General features: G+C 34.0%; 1 protein-coding gene across 1 annotated transcript; it reads right to left on the reverse strand.

Moving 5' to 3' along the window:
- Positions 1-8,271: 8,271 nt before the first annotated feature.
- LOC104095043 (protein DETOXIFICATION 27-like) lies at positions 8,272-13,803 on the reverse strand. The gene is made up of 8 exons (XM_009601091.4): positions 13,398-13,803; positions 12,342-12,883; positions 11,602-11,688; positions 11,190-11,246; positions 9,621-9,859; positions 9,279-9,397; positions 8,789-8,878; positions 8,272-8,589 (listed from the first exon to the last, which is right to left on the reverse strand). Exons 1-8 carry the CDS (start codon positions 13,692-13,694, stop codon positions 8,530-8,532), a joined length of 1,491 nt encoding a protein of 496 aa, XP_009599386.1. The 5' UTR covers positions 13,695-13,803; the 3' UTR covers positions 8,272-8,529.
- Between the last annotated feature and the right edge of the window lie 13,282 nt (positions 13,804-27,085).

Consider the following 27,085-nt stretch of genomic DNA (forward strand, 5'->3'; position numbering starts at 1 on the left):
ATCATCTAATTTGTGATTTGGGGTGAGAAATTAGGAAAAAAGAGGAAGAAATCTTGAGTTGGGATTTTGAGGTTTTGAATGGGATTTTGTTATCGGATTTGAGTAAATTTGGTATGGTTAGACTCGTGAGTGAATGAGCTTTCGAGTTTTGTGACATTTGTCGGATTTCGAGCCAATTTCGGATTTTTGGTTATAATTTAGTTCTTTTCTTGTGGAATTGATCCCTTTAGCCTATATTGATTGTATTGTTCTACTTGTGGCTAGATTCGGGACGTTTAGAGACCGATTTGAGAAGCAAAGGCATTTCAGAGTAGAGATTTACTCGGTTTGAGGTAAGTAATAGTCTTAAATCTGGTTTTGAGGGTATGAAATCCCGAGAATTGGTATGATATGAGTATTTGGAGGTGACACACATGCTAGGTGACAGGCGTGTGAGTGTGCACCGCAAGGGATTGTAACTTGGTCCGTCCTGTGAGACTGTAAAGTCGAATAGCCATTGTTATTACTTATTGTTTCCTTGTCTTTGAGAAATTGACTGCCTTTCATGTAAGAATCCATGCTTAAGCCATATGATATCACTGTTGGGACCCGCATTGGTCATATACTTGTTGAATTGACTGCTAATTATTGTCTTATACTTAGTCACAGTCTTACTTGTGTGTTATATCTCTGTTCCCTCTCAGTTCTTGTTGATACTTGTTGTATTCTCTATTTAGGCTGATTATTATGATATTCTGTGAGCCCGAGAAGCTGGAGAGGTTAGTGACTGAGATAGGGACTGAGTTCCGAGTTGTGAGCTATGTGAGGTTATATGGATCGGGTTGCACACCGCAACGAGCCTTATGGCTACTTATATGATTGGGTCGGGCTGCACGCCGCAACGATATAACGCTTGGGCTTAAAGGAGCCTCTACAGAGTCTGCACACCCCCAGTGAGTGCATGTACCTATTGAGAGTGTGTATTGAGGGCTGAGAGCCGATGGTATGAGTTGTTGAGATTAGTTGAGTGACTGCTGCCTTGAGATAATTTACTTGCTTTTATTTATTGTTTCACTTAGTTGTTATCTATTGTTGTTGTGAAATTTCTGGAAGATTCATAACTGTTTTACTTGAGCTCGAACTGATTCGACTTATACCACCGGATTTGAAAGCATGTTCACCCTTGACTGAAAACTTTTGAAATGATCTGTATTTTGTTATAACTCGTCACTGCTTCTCAGTTCCTTATTTAATTATGTTACTTGCTGAGTTGGTTGTACTCATGCTACACCCTGCACTTCATGTGCAGATCCAGGTTTATACGGTTCTGACGGTCGCTGAGTTCATACAAGAGCTGATTATTGGAGACTTACGAGGTAGTTGTCGGCGTCCACAGTCCTTGTTTCTCATTTCTTATTATCTTTTCTCTCTTGTATTGGCATTTGACACAGACTGTAGTAGACTCTTTTTCTAGATTGGTTATTAGATGCTCATGACTTAGTGACATCCCGATGTCAGGCTATCATTTTGCACTGATATTTTGGGTTTTTACGCCGTTATTATGTAAATCTTCAGTTAGTTTAACTGTTTCAGCTCTCTTATGTTATATATTGAAAATATATTGAGAATGTCGGCTTGCCTAGTTCCACGATAGGCGCCATCACAACTAGTTAAGTATTTGGATCGTGACAATTGGTCTAGCAATTAATTGGAGGCGTTTGGTCAATGATTCCGCTAGACCATTTTGTGTATAAACATGAGCAACCGGATGCTCAATTGTTATCCCAGTTGATATACAATAATCAGTAAAGTCCTGAGATGTAAACTCACCAGCATTATCAAGACGAATTATTTTAATTGTATAATTTGGAAATTGTGCTCTTAGTTTTATTATTTGAGCCAAGAATCTTACAAATGCCATATTGCGAGTTGATAATAAGCACAAATGTGACCATCTTGTAGATGCATCTACCAACACCATATAATATTTGAATGGTCCACATGGAGGGTGAATGGGCCCACATATATCACCATGTATATATTCCAGAAATGTATGGGATTCCATCCTAACTTTAATAGTTGATGGCCTAATAATTAATTTGCCTTGAGAACATGCAGCACAAGAGAATTCCTTAAATTGAAGAATCTTTTGGTTCTTCATTGAATGTCCATGTGAATTATCAATTATTTTACGCATCATAGTAGAACGAGGATGACCCTAACCGTTCATGCCAAATAATAAAATTATCTTGATTAGTAAACTTCTCATTTACTAGAGCATGTGTTTCAATCCTGCTAATACTTGTGTAATATAAGTCGGAGGAAAGAGCGGGTAACATTTCAAGCATATATTTCTTACCCAACTTTATTGTAGTAATATAAAGATATGCAATCTTTTCATTATTAGTAGTCTCAATGTGATATCCATTTTGGCGAATATCTTTGAAACTTAGTAAGTTTCTTTGAGACTTACTACAATATAATACTTCATTAATAGTCAAATTTGTTCCTCCGAGTAGTAATAAATTTGCTCTTCCTGAGCCTTCAAATAATTTTGTATTGCCGGATATTGTATTAACATTGGCTTCTTTCATCACCAAATAAGAGAAATATCTCATATCTCTTAAAATAGTATATGTTGTAGCACTATTCAAAAGACATATATCATCTTTATTGATCTTGGATCTAACTGAAAACTGGAGAATTTCCATATTCTTCATAAATAAACAAAAAGTACATCATAAGAAATATGAAAGACTATAAATAAAAGAAACATTAGAAATTATACGAGTAATGTAGAAACTAGCATAAATGATGCTTTAGGAAAGTACACTAATAAGAACAAACTACATAAAGACATAATATGAAAATAACAAATTTCTTAAAGCTTTATTCCCCAGTAAGATAATCACTTCTTCAGTCAATATCCTCAAAGAAGTTTCCAGCTTCTAAATGAGTAATATTTGTAAGGCCTCCAAAATCATCATCTTTATATGAAAGATTTGCCTCAGCATCATCATATTTGTTTGAGGGACCTGCTTTATCATTATTATTTTGAAAAGTCAAGTGTGCCTCCACATTGTTATCTTTTCTTTTGTTGGATGCTTGATAAAGTTTGACAAAATGGTCAGGTGTACGACAAACACATGCCCAATGACCTTTCATACCACACCTGTGGCAAATATTAACTCTGTCTTTTAAAGGATTATTTTGAGGATCCTTATTATTCTCTTATTTATTTCCACCATGATGACGATAATTATTTTGTCCCCTTCCATGTATGTCTACGACCACGATAATGATTTTGTCTTCTTTCAGACTTTTGAGTAGCTGCTATCATATTCACTTCGAAAAATGGTATAGATCTAGTGGGACGTGCTTCATGATTTTCATTAAAAGGGTATTATGTTGCTCAGCCACCAAGAGGCATGAGATTAATTCAGAATATTTTTTTAAATCCTTTTCATAGTATTTTTACTGTAATACCATATTTGAGGCATAAAAAGTAGAAAGAGTCTTTTCCAGTAAATCCTCATCATTCACAATGTTCCCGCATAATTTAAGTTGGAAAGTTATCCTAAATACAACAGAATTATATTCACTTACTGTTTTAAAATCTTGTAACCGTAAGTGAATTCATTCATATCGAGCTCTTGGCAATATCGTTGCCTTAAGATGGTCCTATTGTTCCTTCAAACTGCTCCATAATTCAAATGGATCTTTTAGAGTTAAGTATTCAGTCTTTAACCCTTCATAAAGATGATGATGATGAAGGAAAATTATAGTATTTGCTTTATCCTGGCCTGATGTTTTATTTCCTTGTATAATAGTATTTTCAAGAGCTTTTGCAGCAAGGTAAATTTCAGCATCAAGGACCCATGATAAATAATTTTTTCCGGAAATATCAAGTGCCACAAATTCAAGATTTGATCAATTTGACATAATGAAAACTATCATAAAAGATGAATAAGTTAGAGAAATAATTATGTTAATAAACAATTAATGAAACAAAACAATTAAGGGAAAAAGAAACAGAAATACAGCTATATCATGTAAACAAGCTACTATATATGTGTTAATATTTGAACGTTACTAATATTATTTGTATGTTCCAGTTCAATAATTATAGAATTTCTTGCATATTGCCTGTACGGTTACAATTCTCTTTAACTTTCCTAATTATTGTTTTGTTGATTCAAGAAATCCATGAATATTATAAGTAGTTTCATTAGTGGTTAGCTAGTTTAATGAATTTGAGGTCATCTGATAGTTATTTTATCATTGCATGAATGGGTGACTGAGGCATTCACTAAAGGGTTGAACCCGAGGAACTCCGACGCCTCTTGAAAACTGAAAGAAAAACTGCTCGAGTTCCAAACAACTACATGGTCAGATGTCCACAACCATTACGAATCAAAGCTAAGAATAGAAGACGACCAACTCAATTTTCCTACATCAACCAAGATCGGGATCGAGAAAAGAACAAGAATAAGTTGACGGATGATTTTGATGCAGATCGACGATCTTCTAAGGGTCGGTTTTGCCCTACCAAAGGGCCTAAACGCGGTAGAGGTTTTCGGTCAGCGGACAGGTTCGCTCCTGATAGAAGAATTGACCGAGGACAAATAACAGTTCATTGCAAGACAAAGAGGTATCAGGCTCCCGGGATTCCACCTATCTCAGATTGTCCATGTACAATTTCAATGTCAGCATAGTGGATCTGGTATCAGTGATGAGGAGCATTAAGGAAGCACGATTCCTGAGGCCGATGAGATATGATCCCAGCCAGAGGGATTCCAATTTATGGTACGAGTATCATGGAACTAACGGCCACTGGACTAGGGACTGCCGACATCTGTGTGAGGAGGCGGTGGCGTTGTTGAAAAATGTCCGTCTGAGAGAGTTCTTAAGCGACCAGGCCAACAACAATTTTAGTCAATGTAATGATAAAATAATTTTAGTACTTGAATTTGAGGTCATCTAATGAAATTAGAGTTTCGTGCGGATACCGTATTATAAAATAAAAGTCAATGTATAAAAGTAAAGTAACAAGAATAGAAATTATATAAGGAATGAGAGAACTCTTTTCTTTCTTTCTCTTCTGTGTGCAATTTTTTCATCAGAATACAAGGATATTTATAAGCCTAAAAAGTGATCTTACATTCCATAAAAAAAATAAAGGAAATGGGTCTCCATAGCAACATAGGCATCCACTATCTTAAATTATTCACAACACTTACAACAATTGTCAAAACAAATAGTGGATGCATTAACAATTTGTCTTCAATAATTTAAAACTCTGCATTTGAAACTACAAAATTTGTCTGAAGTTTGACATAAATATCCGAAAAGTTCTACATATGCTACATATACAAAAAGGCGGATCTAGAATTTAAATTATATGGGTTCAACCTTTAAGGTTCTTAATATTAAACTCATTATATCCTAAAGTTATGAGTTTTATATCTATAATTTATTGCGATTTTAGTAATTTTTTGTACATAAATTTATGTTTCGCGTCAATAGTTATAAGATTCAATTGAACTCGATGTTATATAGCTATATCCATCCCTGTACATTCCTAGCTTAAACCAATAACAAAGTACAACAAAGATTATGCATGAAAAACAACTACAGAATATATCGTGTTGAATTATTTTTTACCAAACTTGAAAAGGTTGAATCACCAAGAAATTTCAAGAAGATTTTTTTTTGCACAAGGATAATTACTTGTTAGGATGATAAATTGGGACAAGTTAATCAAGGTTTGTGAAGTTGCCTACAGCATGACAAAATAAATTAAAATTTTAACTTTTACCTATTCAGATTAAGAAATTGGAACAAGTTTATTAGATCTAGATTTGTGAAGTTGTCAAACAGGATGACGTGCTCTTTTGGACAATTGTATATTCACATGGAGAAGGGTGATCGACAAAAATGACTACGTAAGAGGCCGGTCTTCCGTGGCGGAATCAGAAATATAAAAAAATAAATTCATGAAAAAAATTAAAAGGTGTCAATTATGAGTGTATATTCGTATAAATTTTTCTTACCTAGTTACATAGTATAATTTTACAACGAAGGGATGTCAATTGACATATCTTGAATATATGTGGCCGCTAGTGCTGGTCTTAGCCGAAAGTACCCAAAATTGACAGCATCTAAAAAATAACCCCCGTACTCGCACTCGGTTATAGCTTTTTAGCATTTCTCCGCCGGATTGATAGAGTTTATGCTTTATTTACTCTATTATTTTAAAAATAATGGATTATTAATTTTTCTACATTCCACCACTAAACAATAATTTCAAGTTTTAAATATTGAAAAACTACGATATTCAAGTAAAAAAGAAAGACATTTTGCTAAGATCATAAAAACGAAGACATTCTGCTAAGACCAATCCCGTTACGGGCGTGCAATTTTTTGTAGAGAAAACTACCCTCTATAACCCCTCAAAATTTTAATAGCCCATATTTTTTTTCACTGACACGAAATGGCCCTTCGGCCCAAACTTATTGCATCTAATAGCCCGAAATATATATTTTGTATATTTTTTGTATAGTGATAGTATGTTTTGTATATTTTTTATATAGGAATAGTCTATTTTGTATAGTGACCGTCTATTTTGTATAGTGACAGTTTATTGTATATAAATTGTATAGTGACGGTCTATTTAGTATATTTTTGTATAGTGACAGTCTATTTTGTATAAATTTTGTATAGTGACATTCTATTTAGTATATTATTTGTATAATGACAATTTATATTTGTATATGTTTTGTATAGTGGCAGTTTATTGTATATAAATTATATAGTGACAGTCTATTTTATATAATTTTTGTATAGTGACAATCTATTTTGTATACATTTTGTAATATACCAATATTTAAATATATTTTCACCGAAAGAAATACATAAATATCTATGTAAATATATAATAATGGTGGGCCTGAAATTATGATTCCCATCAAAATCAACTAATGACATACATGTGGAAATAGAAATTTATTTGGTGAAACCAAAGGATTTCCCTAGCAAAGAAAGTTAGCCCAGAAAAAAAAAAATGAGGCAATAACAGAGAGCTTGGAATTTTTATTCAAAGGGTGGTTGCCCCTCTCTCTCTATCCAATGACGACAAATAAAGTTTAAGCAGTAATTTGGAACATGCAGGACAAAATTCCTAATACCGATCTTTGAAGTAACAACAAATCAAACCAAAAAAGAGAGAACTAATAATAATAAAAAGAAAAAGGGGGGGAAATCAAAAATTGCAATGGAAGATTTATTAGCACACTATTTGCTTCAAATTTAACTCTACCACTCATCCAAAGTAGCAAATACGGTAACAGTTCTGCCCTAACTCTATGGTAGATACTTTACACATATTTTTTCACTGCCCCAAATCTAATCAAATATGGTCTTTCTTCAATAAAACTCTACCATTCCCAGCAAAATATAACACCTTGGCTTAAAAATTTATGCCAAAATGACTCCCTCCTCTTCATCCATCATGGTGTTCATATTCCATATTTTGTGTTCCTTCTAATACTGGGACCATTTTCTATGGTCCAGTTGCGTAAATGGAGCAATACAGAATACGACGGTCATCAGGTGAAGGCGGTCCCCTCGGGAGTGGATCATGACGGAGGGCGTTGATTGGTGGTTCAATACGGAGGCGGCGCTTGCGACGACGGCGTTCAACATCGACTTCTTCGGGTGAGGAAAAAGGGCATGATCGCTGAGGGAGAAGGAAGCTAGGGTTTTGAGTGGCAGTGATCTTGGGCTAGCCTTTTGATTAGTTTTGGGCTGTTAATTGTATGGGATTATTTTGTAGCTATCAGTTGATATAAGTTTGGCCCTAGTGGCTACAAATAAACTTTGCTCTTTTTTGTACGGAGAAAACCCAAATGGCCAAATGATATGGGCGAATATTAGGCCTTATTATTGAAGTCCAGAGCCCTGAACTTCATGATCTGTAAATATCCAGAAAAAGATTGTATTTTTGGGCTGGGCTACACTGGGGCTTCGTAATCTCTTCTTATTAGTTTTTTCTTTTCTTTTTTTAACAAATATTTTTGTTTCGACGTGTTCTCATAATTTTATTTTCTTCCTCTATATAAAGCGGAAAGGTTTAATAACTCATAAATCATAACTTGTTTGAAAGTAAAGCATAATAATTATTGTCTACATCAATTCTTGATTACAAGTATGACTCTTTTTCATTGATTACTAAGTAATTTAAAGGGGAATGCTTGATATTTAGACATAATATTTGAGCATGTGAAAAAACAGTCAAAAGAACTCCGAACTCTAGTCATACCAGCTGTTGAGAATTTCTGTTTACATTTAACGATTCATTTTCAGGATTAAAAATACATATCATCATTCATCAATCAACTTCCTTTAAAATTTATACATTTTTTGCTTTTTTTTTGGTAGGAACTAGCTTAGCCTGAAAAATCAGTGCACAAAACTTGGAGAGAACTATCCTCTCTTTTTATCATTTTTCGTCATTATTCTTCAATTGGCGAAATTTCTGGCTATTTATTTCTACGAGGTTAAGTGACCAACGTCTTCCCATTTCTTTACATGTGTAGAGGCCTTCTCTGCCTGCATTTTCAACAAAAGATAATAATTTATTCAGTTAATATACTTCAAATTTAACGTTTATAAACACTATCAGATCATTTAAAAGATAATTATAAGTAATTATCCAGAGAAAATGAGTTTTATAACACGAAAAATAAATAAAGTTCCTACTATAACAAGTTAAAATACATAATTAGTATTTAAAAAAAAATTACAATACCTCTTTATTCCAATCACATCGTATTGTGATTATAGCCAAAATCAAAGTCTGAACTGCAGTTCCACCAAAGATCATTCCAGCCCAGATGCCCTATAGAAACATTTTCATTAGCATAAGATCACTTTTCTACATACAAAAAATGAATTATAACCTGATCATTTCTTCACTTTTATTTACCACTCTCTATTAACTGATATTTTCTTAAAAGATCTTGGTAACAAATTTTGAAGAGAAACCTTGGAACAACGGTAAAGTTATCTCCGTGTGACCTATAGGTGATGAGTTCGAGCTGCGGAAGCAACCTCTAATGCTTGTATTAGGAAAGACTGTTTACATCACACCCTTAGGGGCGGCCTCCGAACGCTGCATGAACACGAGATAACTTTTGCACCGTACTACCTTTTTATCTCGGTAACAAATTTACTTTCCAATTTACCAATTTACACCAAACCCATTTCCATAAAGAATTTGTAAAAAATGAGGAACATACCATGACACCATAGTGGAAACCCCATCCCATTATGAAACCAAGAGGGACTCCAAGTAAATAATAGCAACCCAGATTTATATATGCAACATATGCTTGCCATCCAGATCCAACAGCAACCCCTATAAATATCAAAATATAATTTAAAAAACTGAATAAAATAAACAAAACAAACTTAGAAGCTTTTAACTCTTTGCTTAAATAATACATGTCATGTAAATGAATACATGACAAGCGGAGACGATTTCATGATATAGAGTTAGTAAATATAGAATAAGTACAAATTTTTAATTTTTTTTATATGTATATATAGTTCGAACCGAAAGAAATGAGTTATGAATTTACCCGAGAGAATGGGCTGAACGCTGTTGAGGAGAACAGTGAAGGCTAAGAGGATAGAGAGTTTATGAACAGCTTCAAGGACAGGTTGGCTAGTGGAGAAAATAAGAGCAAGTTCATTGTGGAAAAATATGATCAAAATCCAGAAAAATAAACCAATCACTATTGATTGTGTAACTGCTACTGCTGTTGCAAACTTGGCTCCTTTTCCATTTCCAGCTCCCAACTCATTTGCTACCCTTACTCTGCACCGTATACATAAAGTTAAATTATTTCTAAATACATAAATTTATCATTTTTTTGGACATAGTAAGAAATAACAAAGTGTAGCATAAATTGGAACCAAAAAATAAAGGTCAGCCCGATGCACAAGGCATTTCGCGTTCACACAGGTTATGGGGAAGAACCGCACCTCAAGGGGTCTGATGCAGACAACCTAATCTAATACAAACATTAATGACTGTTTTTACGGCTCGAACCCGTGCCCTATAGATCACATGGACTATATTATAAGTTCTTGAAATGTTTTGGATAAAATAGTTATAACCACACCTAGACCTTAGTATTGGAGAGATAATAAAAGTTGCAAACTATGAGTTTCAGAACTATTGTTAGTGTATATATAACTCAAATTCTTTCTTAATTAGTACTATATCATTTAGAAAGGTATACATGGACAAGATTTTTTTTCAACTTCAAAATCTTGTGGACCTTGACTTAATATATACTAACATGTGATTCTTTCATGTCTATTTTCCATTTCTGAAACTGTTATATACAGGATAGCAAACTTCTGATAAAGTATATTGGACTCGTGTAAATTATAGACTATTACATTACGTGTATTACCTAACTGGTCGATAATTATTGGTCCTATGGTTTTGTCTTCTGCTAATAAAAGCAATAGGAGAAAGGACAAGGCTATCGACTATTTGGAGTGAAATGAATATTTTTACACTTTTAGTCCTTTTTTTCAACCACTTTTTATCTTTTTAGTCTACTTTTTGAGTACTTTCAATATAATACTTAGGATTTTGATGGATTTTAGCCCCATACAAAATCTCCCAAGATTCATGTTATATATTACCCAAGTGCTAGATACAGGAACAAATTTTAATAATTGAATAGGAGTTTCAAGAATTAGGATAGTGTCTATTCAATGTCTTGATTGATTTTCCAACAGTGTACCAATATAATCATATTTCCTTGAGAAATACAGCTATTTTATAATTGACCACCCTTCGTCGAAAAATTATATTATTATATAGGTAAAATATTAAGTTTTAGAGGTATATAACATATATTGAATATCGAAGAATTATTTTCATTCTTTCAAGTTTGAACACTTTAGGAAATTCCCGACTTGTCATTGCTACTATTAGTAGTTAGGCTATATAGGAAAAAATAATCCATGTGATAAAAGAAGAAAACAAAAAACAACTAGTTGTCTAATTCAGTCATTTTCATAATTCACTGTCAAGTGTAAGATGGAACCTATACCATTCACTTATTTTCATAATGTCTAATATGAAAAGATTAAATTAATTATGTAAATGAAAAAGGAAATAGACATACCCAGTTCCAGCAAAGAATCCAAGAGGAATCATCAGTTCCCAACCATTGATATTCATGCTGCAAGAATTAAAATTAACAAAAACTTAAGACAATCAAATAAAAGAAAGTGACATCAATTAGTATTATGTTTGTGTAGACAATTTAAAGACAACTTGGTCATTTTCTTCTGTCATCAATTATTATGTTTGTGTAGACAATTTAAAGATTACTTGGCCATTAAATTTGACTGAGACCAAATTATGAGACTTGTCTACTTCATAGTCAAGAATAGCAAAGGCAATGATCTCTAATGATAATGACAACATTAACAAAAGTTAAACTTTTTTGGTACATTTAACTTGTGGTGTTTTCATTATAATTAATGTTGTCATTAACAAGTTAAAGGTGTAATCAAGAAGAAAAGTTTGCTTACCAAATGGATAATGCGTCCACAGCAATTTTAGCATTTTGCAAATTACCAGTCATCACAATTAGCACCCTGTAATACCAGTTCTCCAAGCTGTTCCATATTTATGGTAATATGAGATTAGAAAGAAAAAATGGATCATAGAGAAATTGCATTGATATAAGCAAATAGATTAAATTATGACATGATGGCAAAATTTTTAGCTCCCACTCTTAAACCAAACAAGGAAAAGGAAAGAATTTAACTTATATACACTATGTATAATAATTTGACACTATTCCTCCAATTTTAAAATTAGATAGCAGATAATTTGTCTTATTTTCCTGATTACTTTCTCACTTCTTTTGTAGTTATCTTTTAAATAACCTAATAGTATAAAAAATATTTACCCTATCTATGTATAGAAGTTAAACTCTAAATGAAATTACAAATCTCATTTGCTCTCTAGCTCATTTCCCTTCCCAAACTTATACTGCTTGTACTCTCCAAAAATGTTGTCGCGTCCTTCAAAAATATACTACTTTTGAAGGATCACTCGACAGCATTTTTAAAGAGTCTGAGCAACATAAAAGACAACCCGGTGCACTAAGTTTTCGTTACGTGCGGGTCCGGGAAAGGGTCGGACCACAAGGATCTATTGTATACGACGTTACCCTACATTTCTGCAAGAGGTTGTTTCCATGGCTCGAACCCCTGACCTTAGTCCCTTAAACAAAAGACTAGAAACTTGAGATAGAGAATAATACCAGAGCATGATTCCAGAAGAGACAGAGAGCTTGAAAAAATCCCAAAGACCAGAGAAAGCTTCCATACTAAAACCAGTCCAAGAAAGAGGACAGCCACCAAAAACAGTATAACCGAACAACATCAACATAACCAACCACCAAGAGATATTCAAAGTAAGTGTTGTCCCAATAATACCCAAATGAAACTTGTACACAATCAGCCAACTTATCAACACATGAAAAATGAATGCCACAAAATTTGCCCAAGCTATCACATTATTCTTCAATTGGCTTTGTAAAAACCTCTGCAGTGGAAATTGAAATGCAAAGCTAAAGTGGAGTGGAATAAAGGCCAAAACTACAAGTCCAGAGAGCTCAGCTATATCTTCTGGTTGCCCAAGAAATTTCAAAACTGGCGTTGCGAAGAGAAATAAAGGCATCATTATAATACAACATAAGAAGAGTACTATCCAAGAACGTTGCAAATATACTCCTAACATGTAGTATTTTTTTGCACCAAATGCTTGTCCACATAATGTTTCCAATGCACTTGCCATTCCTAGCTGCATAATAGATAACGTCAATCAGGGGAGAAGCTACATGTAATAAACGACGTTAAATTAAATCTCCTCGGTACTATGAAAATTGGGTAATTTTCATTTTATTGGTATACTACATAAATTGTTGAATCTTTTTGACATAACCGAAGCTTCTGTATAGTAGCAAACAGAGGCAGACCTATGTTACTAAGTGAGGATTCACTAGTACCCGCAAAGTTTGGTAAAATATCCATAAATTCATGTATGTATATTTTAGAAAATACTGATATATTAGTAGTGACACCCTGTATACAAAGCATATTTTGGTTTAAAGCAAAAGTGCACCCCCAATCTTCAAATCCCAGGTCCGCCTCTGGCACCCAGTAGCCGTCCATATGATCTCTTAAAATAAAAATAGCCGACGTACTCGATGCAAAGTCTCATTTAAAATATATGCATAAAGAGAACTCGTGTAGTGTACTTCTAGCTGTGGGATTGAAGCGTAGTTGATTGATTAATATAGTAAGAAATTACGTACCATGAGACCGAAATCGAAGCCAAGAACAACATTACTAGCAATGGACATAGCAGCAAGTTCAAGATCACCAAGATGACCAGCAAAAGCTTGAGTGATGACAAACATGGAGTAAGAAACTATTCTACTAAAAATGGCAGGGCCAACTATATGCCATAGCTTCTTTGTTTCAATCCAAAATCTTTTTGAAAAGCTTTGTTCATTTTGGTTTTGTTCTAGTATATAACTCTTGTGGATATTAGAAGCAGCATAATCTAATAAGGGTACCTTATTTTCCTCTATTTTTCCATTGCTAGACATTTTTTCCTTACCTAGGCTCTCTCTCTTTAGGTTCTATTAAATAAGAGGGATTGAGAGATTAGAGAGAGAAAATGCCTTAGAAGAAAGATAAGGAAATGATAGCTAGAGGAATTTATTTGTGTGGTTAATGCTTATATATATATATATATATATATATATATATATATATATATATATATATATATATAGTAAGTATAGTCCACAAGAAGAACTCAAATAAGAAAGTAACACATTAGAAAATTAAAATTGGAGTTTTCTCCTTGCCTATCTTCGGAGAAACCTCGTTTTCTTTTTCTTTTTTACCTGCTAGTGGCACTAAGAGTTCATTGAGTCCACATATTTTTTTATATGAAGCATATATATATATATATATATATATATATATTAAACTCACTAAAATTTTAATATTTTATTTCAGCCAATTTTAAAAATACAATAAATTTAGTGTTAAAAACTTTATATATCGAACTTATTAAACTTAGAATCAGAATATGTCATTGATATTGTCACTACATATCGACTAGGGCAGATGTAGCCTTTCGTCAACAGTTTCAACTGAAATAATAACTTTCAATACAAAGTATGAATTTATATTTAAAAAATAACTAAAATCTCAATAAATATTAGATTAAATCCATAATTTTAACCGTAATATGAGTTCAACGCAAAAAAAAACTTAAAAATTGAACCCAAATCATCCATCCACCTCTGCATATGACATGAGTATACGTAAGTATGAAGTTGATTTGAGATAAAAAAAAGCAAGTTGTCCATAGATTCTTGGAGGATAGTACAATAATTCTGACAGGTGGCGGATGACCGTTCAGTCCATTTTATTTATAACTCTTTTTGGTAATTTATTTATTTATGTGGTGAGTTCACAAGATGATGTTTCCTTCTATCCACGTCTTTTAAGCAGATTTAGAAAGACAAGACACCAGAGAAAAACAAAAGGAACTTTACATAAAAATGTAGAAATATAAAGTAATAGAGCTATTAATGAGAGGTATAAAAATAAGAGGGTTATAAATTAATTTTAACATTTCAAAGCTTATTAAAATTATAGTTATCAAAACTTAGAGCTGTAAGCCTGTAAAAAAGGGATGGTATAACCAACTTTTCCGGGAGAATGAAAAAATTACAGTTGTTCAATTGTTCATAAAATTTTCAAACTTAGAGTATTAAATTGATCATAAGTTTAGCTTCATGGTTAAATTTTGCCTGTGTTATTAACCAATTATATTATTCATAGGTTTTGTTGAACGAGCAAATCAAAACTATATTGTTTAGTTAACCTTAACTTTTACTGAGCGTTCATAATTTAATACTATTATTTTCATTTAACCTATCTTGTTAATTTGTGCAATTGAGTAACAGACCAGAGCACCCAATTCAACATATGAGGCCAAATTAAACCGTGGTAGTCGATTGTCAGCTCTTTTAACAATTGGGAAGAGAACAGTTCGCAGGGATAAAATTGCTATCCATTTTTCTGGTGCAAACGAAGACAAATGGTTGCCATTCAAATGGACCTATCATATATTTAGGGTCCAAATCATGACATCAGAATTCTAATTGAGAGTATTTTGCCAACTGATGTAATTGCTTACGTAGGGCGAATGTAACTTACGATTTCAATTGAAACTATAACTTTCGATGCGGAATATATATTTACGTGTAATTTTTTTTTAAATTGCAACAACATATGAGATATGAACTCATAATTTTAAAAATATAACAAATTCAATGATACTAATCTTAAAGATTGAACTCATAGAATCTAAATCTTAGATCCGTCTCTGTCAGCTTACGAGCTCTAACTAGGAATTCTTTTTTTTTCTCCTTAAAATTGAAAATAAAGTTGAAAGATTGGATGAAAGTTGCCATGAACCACTTAATTTTCGAAACAAAATCTACTTTAACTCACAAAACCTTGGAAAAAACTACAATTATTAAAACCAATTTCGTCCGTACAAAAAAATATATTAATTTTTCTTTCCGTAAATAAACGAATAGTTGTTTGAAAGGTTCACATCAATTGGAGTTTGTTGTTCGTATATGTTACATTGAATGCTGTCATAGCATGCTACTTTAGCTATTTAATCATTTAATGCCTTTGAAATATCATATATATTGCATTGAATGTTATAGCTAACTGATGTATATATATTATTGTCATGTGTCTCACATGCTTTTTTTAAATAATGACAATAACAAAAATTGTGTATTTGGATGGTTATATAAATCCTCACTTCTTAAATTTTTTTAAGTTTAATTCATATCATTATCATTTGAAATAAAATAAAAATGAACTTGTGAGCTTGATCTTTGCCGATTCCAAATCCGAATAAAAAAAGAAAATTGTGATAGACCGAAAGCCAGCGTGAAATTTGTCGATTAATAATGAAACAACAATAGGAAGCGGTGTTTGTGAAGAAAATATACATATGAATAATATATCAAGCTATTTTATCAACAAAATGTTGAATAATTTTCAAGTGACTACAGATTCTAATAATAAACCAAAACCTACTTGAAGATATTCTAATGGGGTCCGACAAATTTCCTTGTTACGCAAGGGAGTTGACCAAATCATTCTAAAAATAACTTTTTAGAATATTAAGTTGTAATATATGCAATACTATTCGCCTGATTCATTGTTCTTATCCAAAATATGCTGACATATGTGACCAAGTTGTTTAGCAAAGTGAAAATATTGATCGTAATAAAATTAGGCATGTACATAGTAATGATATTTCGTCATTACTAGAAAAAGTTAAAAACAAAGATAGGAAAGAAGAAATATGATGTCGTGGCAAACAAGTAAAAGTTGGTAGTCTTTATTTAACAATTTAAATGAAATTATTCGATCATTAAAAATATAGTAGTAGCAATCTCTTAATAAGATGTATTTCATTTTTAATAATTTAATTTTTTAGACGAGATGGTTCACATTGATATATATATATATATATATATATATATATATATATATATTGCGAGAGCAAATCAAAAGGAAGAAATAGACCGAGGACTACTTTCCTTGGCTTGGATATAAAATTAGCATTAATATTCTTCCAACCACATTTTTATTTTCAAAGTTAGTCAAATATTTGATTAAATTAGCACTATTTTTCGTTAATGCAAAGAAAATACAAAAGGGACATTTTTATTTTTCTAGTTGAGCAGTTTTTTTATTTTTTATTTTTTTATAGAAAAAAACCCTCCCAAATTATAAGGATCTATAGTATTTTTACACTTCTTCTCCAGCGTGATTCGAACTCAGGACCTAACAATCGTGAGTGAAATGAACCTTGCAATCAACTCGAGAAGACAGCAAAATTAGTCAATTCAACTTAAGTGAAACCTTAATTAAAGTAATCATTTAAGTTTAGCTTTCTTTGGGACCAAGAATTGGTATATAACTCTTTGGATTCACATGGAGTCACGTAAGCAAATTCGCAACCACTATTGTTTTCTTCAGTTATTTTCACAAGCCAAACAAAGGCGTATCCACGATATTAATTTTATCACTTTAGGACTGAGATTTCAATCACCGAACCCATTACTTTTTTTTGAGTTATGAGTTTATTGTAGTTTAATATTTTGAATAATTTTAATGAGTTTTACCAAACTAATGCAGATCTAGATTAAATGTAATCAATAACTCGTCTTAGTAAATATTTATACATATTTAATAAATTCCTAGTACAAATATAATGATTAAGCTTAAGTGATTAGGTTCACCTCATAGGCTAGCTCCGCCTCGAAAATGAATCCAGGGGCGGCCGAAGGGTAAGGCTACTAAAGCCATTGCCTTAGGCCCTCCAAAACTAAAGGCCCCCAAATATATTACTAAGAGTATACTATATTATCAAGCATAACATATATTTAATTTTATATAATAATTATTAATATGAGATTTCAAGTTTTAACAACTTACCTATTTTGTTGAGGTCATAAAGATGAGTTAGAAAATAACAATAAATTTTTTCTCTTAGTAGTTAGCGTATTTTGTCTTCCTCATTTCTTTTCATATTTTTTACTATTTTATTTTCTGACTTTAACTCACGATCTCTGACTTAACTACTTTATTTAGTCATAGTTTGATGGATCAATAGATCAGAAAGCAAATTTTTATGCGTCTCATTATTATATGAATTTTACGAAATAAATTTAAGAGGCCTCTTAATATAGCTTGGCTTTAGGCCCCTAAATCCGTTGAGCCGCCTCTGAAGGAGTCCATATATAAACTACTAGATGGCCCCTAAAGCCAAATCTCCGATGACTTTCTAGTATTTTAGATGAGATACACAAAAAATAAATAAAATAACAAATTAAGCAAAACGTATTTTTGTGGTTGGATTGTTTCTCTTTATTATGGAAGCCATTGAATTTTTGCATGGTCTAGGCTAGAATCTATAGGTTAATTTGTGGGCATAAATTCTTGAAACAATTTGATGGAATATAATAGTGTGGTCCCTTTGCTTTGTACCAATTACCAAATAATGGTAGATGACAAATCTCGTGTTCCTTGTCATGATATATGAAGTGAATATTGTGTCACAAAGATGAACCTGTGATGTTTTGGCCAAAGAAATCTCTGCCTTAAGTAATATTTTTTGTTAAAGGAAGAGTTATTTACAGTACTTATGGGTGTAAATGTTTGACTCATGAATGTATAATCGACTCGATTGACTGAAATTTGGTCTTACTGAAAGTGAGGTAATTAAGGGTTAATATGTATAATGTAAAATCTTATTAGTACAACTGTGTGCAGATTTAACTTTAGAAATATAAGAAAATGCTTTCCAGAACATTATATAGAAAATCATGGAGATTTTTATGCTGTGAAAGTATTTTTAAAAAGTCAAATCACAAAAATATATTGACGGATGTCCCACATTAATTTTGTTTTCTCTCAACAAAGATAGGTATGGTAAGTCTAAAGGCTAATTCAAAGCATACTTTGCTAGGAAGTACAAATAACTATTCTTATAGCTGTTATTTAGAGATTAGTCGATATTTATTTTGTCCTTAAAATTGAACTAAAAATCATAAATATAGGACAATTCAGGATATTTATGTCCCGAAAAATTGAACTAAAAAACTTAAATTCAAGACATATTGGCTAATTTCTAAATAGAAACCCTTTAGAGTGGCTATCTTGTGTTATTTCTACTACTTTGCTTAAGTGTTGAAAGATGATCTTGGGCTACAAACGTTCACACCCATAAGGCCCACTCTATTACGTTGGAGTAGGGGTGTTCAAAACCGAACCGAAATCGAAAATCGAACCGTAAAAGTGGCTTAATTGCTTATTGGTATCGGGTTAACGGTTTAACGGATGGGGAACGAATTGAAATTTTTTTATTAATGGCTTATCGGGTTGGGGGCGGATTATTCAATTTTCTTAACGGATAATCCGTTTACCCGTTAACAATATATATATAAATATATATCTTGGGGTTCAGTCATATGTTACTCTCTAGTTTCATGCTAATTAACATTTTGCTGTATTCTCACTTAAGACATAAAACTAATGTAATTTTATTGTAATTATCTTCTTAGAACATTCACAAGGTTCTACACCCTTCGTTAACAGTTATATCATTTAGATTGTAATTGATTAGTCTGCTTGTTCATTCGATTTGTCTGTGTAACATTATACTTCGTTAACTAGAACATTCACAAGGTTCTACACAACTTTTATGAACTGTGATTCTGTCATTATGTGAACAAGACCAACAAACTAGCTAGCTGAACTGTAACATTATACTTGGTGTTTCCAGTAGCCCTTTTATTTAATTTTAGTTCGGTCCCATAATAAAAGTAGTCAGTCCAAATAGGTTTTTAATTATTGGGTGGCCCGATAACTGCCCGATAATAGCAAAACCGATACCAATCCGCCCGATATCTTATCGGGTGGCTAGCGGATTAATACACTTAAAAGCCGATAACCGATAAGCCGAACCGTTAAGAGTAAATAACCACCCGATCCGTCCGATAAGCAGCCCTACGTTGGAGACATGATTTTGGTAGAAATGACATCAGGTAGCCACTCTAAAGGGTTACTATTTAAGAATAAGTCAGTGCGTCCTGAATTTCAGTTTTTCAGTTCAAATTTTTTAGACAAAAATACTCTGAATTGTCCTGAAATTGAGATTTTTAGTTTAAAATTTCAGATCAAAATAAGTATTGGTTAATCTCTAAATAGTATCCCTAAGAATGGCTATTTGTGCACTTGCCCCATGCTTTTGGATGATTTGGGTCATTGCTCACTATGCTCAATTGAAGCACAAACACCCAGGTTATTTCAAAGCCCATTTGTTTTCGTCATTTCAAAGCCCTTTCATCTGTTTAGAATGTCTAACCCTTTTTGAAAGGATTTAAGCTAAACATATATAACTATGCAAATAATGTAAAAAATGTACAGCAAAAGAGTTGTATTAGTGATACTGTACGCCGGCTTTAATATGTATTAATATGTATTTACGATAGACATTACTTATGTTGGGTTTTTTTAATCTAAAGATATTACACTGTAGATTTATCGAGAAACTGTCTAACCAATTTAACCCCAGATTTCATTTTCTTACACGAACTAATTAAACCTTTTTGTATATAATACGTAAAAACATGTTATTAACAAAAACATTATTTTTGAAACTCTCATTTTTTAATATTTTGACCATTTTGTAATAAACTTCACTTAAAAGAGGATGTGATTATTTTGTCGAGTGGATTTTGGCCTCGTTCAGAAGAGTTGGTTAAGTTTTTGTTGGGGTAAAGCTTCGTAGCATTGGGTATTTACGTCTACTTAATAAATATGATGCTGACTTCACAAATATGATTATTACTAAATGTTATAATTATGTATTACTGTAATAAAAAATTAAACTTTCTGAAAAAACAAAACAGAAAGTTAGTAATACTTGTTTAACAAAATAAATTCTGGAAAAACAGTATAGGAATAAATCGAGCCCACTGAATACACAGTGTGTCCTTAAGGAAATTATTTCCCTCAAGTACCCGAGGTGTGGAATATATCCTCCCAGGATAGAACGATTTAACTCACCAGTGTATTGGTACCAAAAAACTCTAATGAACTGCGAACCACTCAATGGTCGTAAAACACACTGAAAAATATTGTGCAGAAGAAGAAGAAGAAGAAGCAGCTCAAAAAATTTCGTAAGGAAAGATTCTGGGATTCAAACTCTATTTATAGAGTCGCTGGCATTGTTTCTGAAAAGGTTTGCAACCTTTCAGAAACAGCCATGGCTGTTGGAAAAGGGTTGTTTGAAATATTGCGGGAAAAATATATTTAAAATAATTCGAAAAAAAAAAACGGGCCAGACCGAACCGGGTCGCGGGTCATGGTTTATTCCGGATTGAATTTTTCATTAATTATTTAATTAATTAATTAAATAATTAAAAGGAATTTTGTCCAAAAAGATTAATCAATCAATCTTTGACCAAATCCGAATCCGAAGCCGAAGCCGAGCCGATTGAGTGACGACGACGACGGCGCAAGGCTTGCCTTTTTCTCAACTCTTTAAGAGCTAGAAGAAGAGCAATTATATATATACCCATAAAAAGCCTTTTATTCCTCCGATATGGGATAATGTCCCTTTGCCAAGGGAAACTCAAATATTTTATTTTCCCTCAATTTCTCATTCACCATGTTTAAGCTACACAAGCTTAAAATCCCAACACTAAATCATACAGAATTAATGTATATTCTTACTTTAACTTATCACTTGATCTTGGTAAATTAGAATAAATCTTTATAAATATTCGATGGGAGTAAATTTTTACTTTTTTGTTACTTGCAGAACCTTCCCCACCGTTTCCATTTGGCTACTTCCCTATCCGTTTTAGTGTCTCAAGTTGACTGAGACAATGAGTTGTTTTTATTTTTTTATTTTAATATAATACAGAGCCCGGTTTATTTATTTTCAGGATTTTTGATATTGAATCATATTATTATATTGTTCAGGGACCAAATATTTAATCCTACATGTACGGTATTATGGTCCATTGCAAGGTATGGAATTTAAGTTTTATATAGGTATTGAATGTGATGATGTGAAGTTTATATAATTTTGAACTCTCCCACCTCAATAGTTAGCTTTTGGGGTTTGGTTATTCTTGGGTTATATCAATGGTATCAAAGCCACCGATCACCTTCTATGCCCATCGTGCCATGGATGGTGACACCGATATTGCGTGTTCGTCAGAGCTAGTAGGTTTAGCGCACAACTGTCTGGAACGACGAATGCGGAACGTGATGGTTTGTTATGGTACATTGTAAGATATGAGACTTGATCCCACATTGATATTGGAATATGCTGATGTGAGGTTTATATAGCCTTGAGCTCTTTCATCTCAATAGCTAGCTTTTAGGGTGTAAATTATATCATGTAGGTACAAAGAGTGTTAAATGTCTCATATTCATGATTGAGATTTGATGGAATAAATTACTGTATCTGGGTAAAATTGACTTTTCATTATATCATAAAAAAGTATAAATTGCTCACTCCAGTATCTTCCATTCACCAGACACGAATTCATAGTGGAGTGTACTTTTTCAGTTCTTTCAGACTTTCATGAATTCTTGGCTCTATTCATTTTCTTATCCATCTCCTACATTTTCAGGTGTAATTTCTCTCGATTTTCTCTCTGTCTTCTTTTCATTCTTTGATTTTTCGAGACCTCTGAACAGTTTCTAATACGAGGCGTCGGGTTAAAGATACAGTGCCAATTTACCCTTCCTGGAATCCACTCCATTTTTTATTTGATTTTAGGTAACTATTTAACTAATCTATCGATATTCTTTATTATTTTGAGTTATGAAGACAATATATATACTGAGGCATTGAATATTTTGGATTCCCGCTGATTTCTACCATTTTTCTGAGTATTGTCTGTATTTTGAATTTTTTGAATTTTCGGATGTCGTATATGTTTGTATAGTGTTTGCTCAATTTCATCTTAAATATTGCTCCTTTTGTTCCTCTCAAATTCTGAATTGCATGCTATTGCTTTTGTGTAATATTTCCTTGGTTGTTGTTCCACTATGGTGATATTATTCTGTCTCTAGAGGGAAGAAAATATTAAAATTTTAGTTTAGGCTGAAAAAGCCACCTGTTGCTTTAATATGGTTTTCCTTTCTATTTTCAGCATCATAATTTATTCAAAGTACTCTTCCAAATTTTTGTTCTGCCTAAGAAGTAGAAAATAGAGAAAACGAATACCAATATGCAATACAAAGGCAGATTATAAGTTATGTTATTCAGAAGAAACTCAAGAAAATCAAAATGCATTTCAGAATACCTATCAATAAAAATCATATTATTGATCCCACGGAGTAACCTCCATGTTGATCCTACATCATATTCAACATTCAAAGCTTTTTTCGATTGTTACTGGTGTTATTATTTTAGTGGCAGACAAATTTGGCCACTCCTACTGTATACGGTCTAAATAGATTTCGGCCTTCGTACGTCTGATCGAGTTCGAAAGATAAGCGATCGAAGTGAGACTTCGAGATGAGTTCCGAAGATGGTACAAACAAGCTTCGAACCCGAAGGGCCGATCAATGTCGAGTTCGATATCATTATGAAGCTTGAATCCAAATCGAACTATGATGCAAAGTAAAGCTATCAAGCTTATGATCTAGAGACCGACCAACATTGACTCCGAATCAATTCAAGGGTCCGAGTCAGAATCGAGCTTAAGCCAAGATCGAGAGCTCGAGTCTGGATCGAGCTCAAGCCAAGATCGAGAGCTCGAGTCAAGATCGAGCTCACAGACAAAATCCGTTGCAATCCCACTAGAGGAGAGAATCTTGGCAGGAATTATGGAAAAGCTGATTTATCATGGACTTCCCACTGAGTATTTTTAATTATATTTAAAGTAAGATCCCTCTACTATAAAGGTGGAGGGTTATCATTTCTGTACAGGGGCAGTTTTCAGATAGAGCTCACACTGTAATTCAAGCACCATATCCTCTTATATTCAAGAGTTACTCTTTTAAGTCTAAAAAAAACTGATCCATCTTGCTTAGTCCTAAAAATCGTCTTCTTTACAACTTTGTTTATTTTACATTCTCTGCAGTCCATATTTGATATTTTCTTTTATCCTTACGATTTGTATTAACCTATATCACATATCCTTAGAACTACGTATAAATTTAACTCAATCCGTTTTTTGGGTAAACAGTTTGGCGCCCACCGTGGGGCCAAGGATAATAGTGGTTATTTGATACGAATCTGAAAAAACACGCCATTGTGTTTTGCGCTTATTTCCAAAAATATCTTGAATTTTGGATTAGCTATGACTAACCACCAATCAAATGGCTTTACCAATCGACAACGGAGCCGGCCTTCAAGACAAAAACAATAACTTGACACCCGGTACTGAAAGACTACTTGTAAACACTGTTGGAGCTCGAATCGGAGTGCCAATAGATATTAATTCGCATGTAGCCATTGAGGCGAACCTACATGCTGTACCCGAGAATAGCATCCATGGTGGTACTCGGTCTGCAGCTCGAGATACCCATAACGTCGAGGAAAACGATGTTAGCTTGCATATAATTTTCGAAATGTTGCAAGCCTAACAAGAAGCAATAGCTCAGTTGCAGAGCCAAACCCAGCTACAAAGCAGGCTGGAGCCCAATCCATCTCTAGAAATCACCCACAGGACGGGGCCAGCCATAGTAAAGTCAAATGAGCAAGAATCGGGGACTACTCCCGAAATTGCTAAATTGCTAGAGGAACTCACAAAGCGAGTCGAAGCGATAAAAAAATAGAAACTTATAACTCTAGGGTCGATCAGATCCTAGGAGCTCCACCAATGATAAACGGGTTGGATTCGAAAAAATTCGTGCAAAAACCTTTTCCCTCGAGCGCAGCTCCGAAACCAATTCCCAAATAATTCCGTATGCCCGAAATTCCCAAATATAATGGAGCGATCGATCCCAACGAGCACATCACTTCTTACACATGTTCCATCAAGGGCAATGATTTAGAAGACGATGAAATCGAATCTGTGTTGTTGAAAAAATTCGGAGAGACCCTCTCGAATGGGGCAATGATTTGGTATCACAACCTACCACAAAATTCCATCGACTTGTTCGCCATGTTAGCAGATTCTTTTGTGAAAGCACATGCCGGCGCCATAAAAGTAGCAACAAGGAAATCGGACCTCTTCAAGGTATGACAGAAGGATAACGAGATGCCGAGGGAGTTCGTATCTCGTTTTCAAATGGAACGAATGGACTTGCCACCAGTCACAGACGATTGGTCTGTTCAGGCTTTCACTCAAGGTTTAAACGAACGAAATTTGACGGCTTCACAGTGATTAAAGCATAACCTGATTGAATACCCAACCATCACATGGGCCGACGTGCACAATCAGTACCAATTAAAAATTAGGGTCGAAGATGAACAATTGGGGTCTGAACCCGCTGTTCGAAGGGATACTAATCGAGAACGAGGTCCGATCGGTGATCGATACCAACCGTACAATGGAAGCCACAGAGTCAGTGAATCGAGACATAACCTCGGGCAAAATAACAAAAGAAGTGATCGAGGTCAAGGGTCCCGGGGGCTGATGAACAGAAGTAGGTTCGATAGGCCTGCCGGATCTAAGGAAGCACCTCGATTATCGGAATATAACTTCAGCATTGATGCATCCGCCATCGTTTCGGCTATCGGACGCATCAAAGATACTAAATGGCCTTGACCCATGCTGACCGATCCTGCCAAGAGGAATCCCAATCAAATGTGCGAATATCATGGCACCCATGGCCACAGAACGGAAGATTGTAGGTAACTAAGAGAGGAAGTAGCCCGGTTATTCAACAAATGGCACCTTGGAGAATTTTTGAGCGATAGGGCGAAGAACCATTTTAAAAATAGGGATTTCGACAAGCAAAATGAACAAGAAGAACCACAACATGTCATTCACATGATCATCGGCGGCGCTAATATCCCCCAGGGACCAGTGCTTAAACGCACTAAGACATCGATTGTGAGAGAAAAATGATCTCGAACTAAAGATTACACACCCATAGGAACTTTGTCCTTCAATGATGAAGATTCAGAAGGAATCATACAACCTCATAACGATGCATTGGTAATATCCGTACTCATGAATAAAACTAAAGTTAAGCGTGTGTTGATTGATCCAGGTAGCTCGGCCAAAATTATCAGATTGAAGGTCGTAGAACAGTTCGGCCTGCAGGACCAGATCGTACCCGCAACCTTGGTTCTAAACGGATTCAATATGGCATGTGAAACCACCAAAGGCGAGATAATTATACTAATAAACGTGGCCGAAAACATCCAGGAAACGAAGTTCCATGTGATCGAAGGCGACATGAGATACAACATCCTTTTTAGGAGGCCATGGATCCACAACATGAGAGCTGTACCTTCGACCCTATACCAGATCCTCAAATTCCCAACATTGAGAGGGGTCGAAATAGTGTATGGAGAACAACCAACCTCAAGAGAAATGTTCGCCGTCGAGGAAGCGAAACCAATATCCTCACTTTCGCCAGTAAAAGGATCGGGCTCAGAAGGGGAACGAGATACCAAATAGCAATAACAGACATCAGATTTGACCCAACCAGATAAATAGAAGATCGAAGAAGGTGACGATCAGAGGATCCCTCGATCCTTCATGATTCCCGATGACTCCGACGCCACCAAATCAACGATTGAGGAACTGGAGCAAGTCACACTAATCGAGCACTGGCCCGAACGAAAGGTATACCTGAGAACGGGGTTGAGCCCCGAACTCATGGAGAAACTTATTCAATTTATTAACGATAACATTGATTGCTTTACCTGGTCCCATTTATATATATCAGGGATCCCACCGGACATAACGACGCATCGGCTAAGCTTGGACCCTAGGTTCAGACTAGTGAAGAAAAAGAGAAGACCCCAGTTTGAGGAAAAGAATGCATTCATAAAGGATGAGGTAACCAAACTTCTCAAGATAGGGTCCATTCGGAAGGTGAAATATCCCGAACGGTTAGCCAATGTAGTTGTAGTGCCTAAAAAAGGGAACAAACTTAGAATGTGCGTGGACTATAAGGATTTGAACAAAGCATGCCCCAAAGATTCCTTTCCGCTGCCCGACATCGATCGCATGATTGATGCCACGGCCGGCCACGAGATTCTCACTTTTCTCGATGCCTATTCCGGGTATAATCAACTCCAGATGAACCCGGAGGACCAGAAAAAAAACTTCATTTGTCACCAAATATGGAACATATTGTTATAATGTGATGCCCTTCGGGCTAAAAAATGCAGGGGCTACTTACCAACGCCTAATAAATAAAATGTTTGAAAAAAAAAGGTAAATCAATGGAA

This window comes from Nicotiana tomentosiformis, chromosome 5 (genome assembly GCF_000390325.3).
Source record: "Nicotiana tomentosiformis chromosome 5, ASM39032v3, whole genome shotgun sequence".
Classification (NCBI taxonomy): Eukaryota; Viridiplantae; Streptophyta; class Magnoliopsida; order Solanales; family Solanaceae; genus Nicotiana; species Nicotiana tomentosiformis.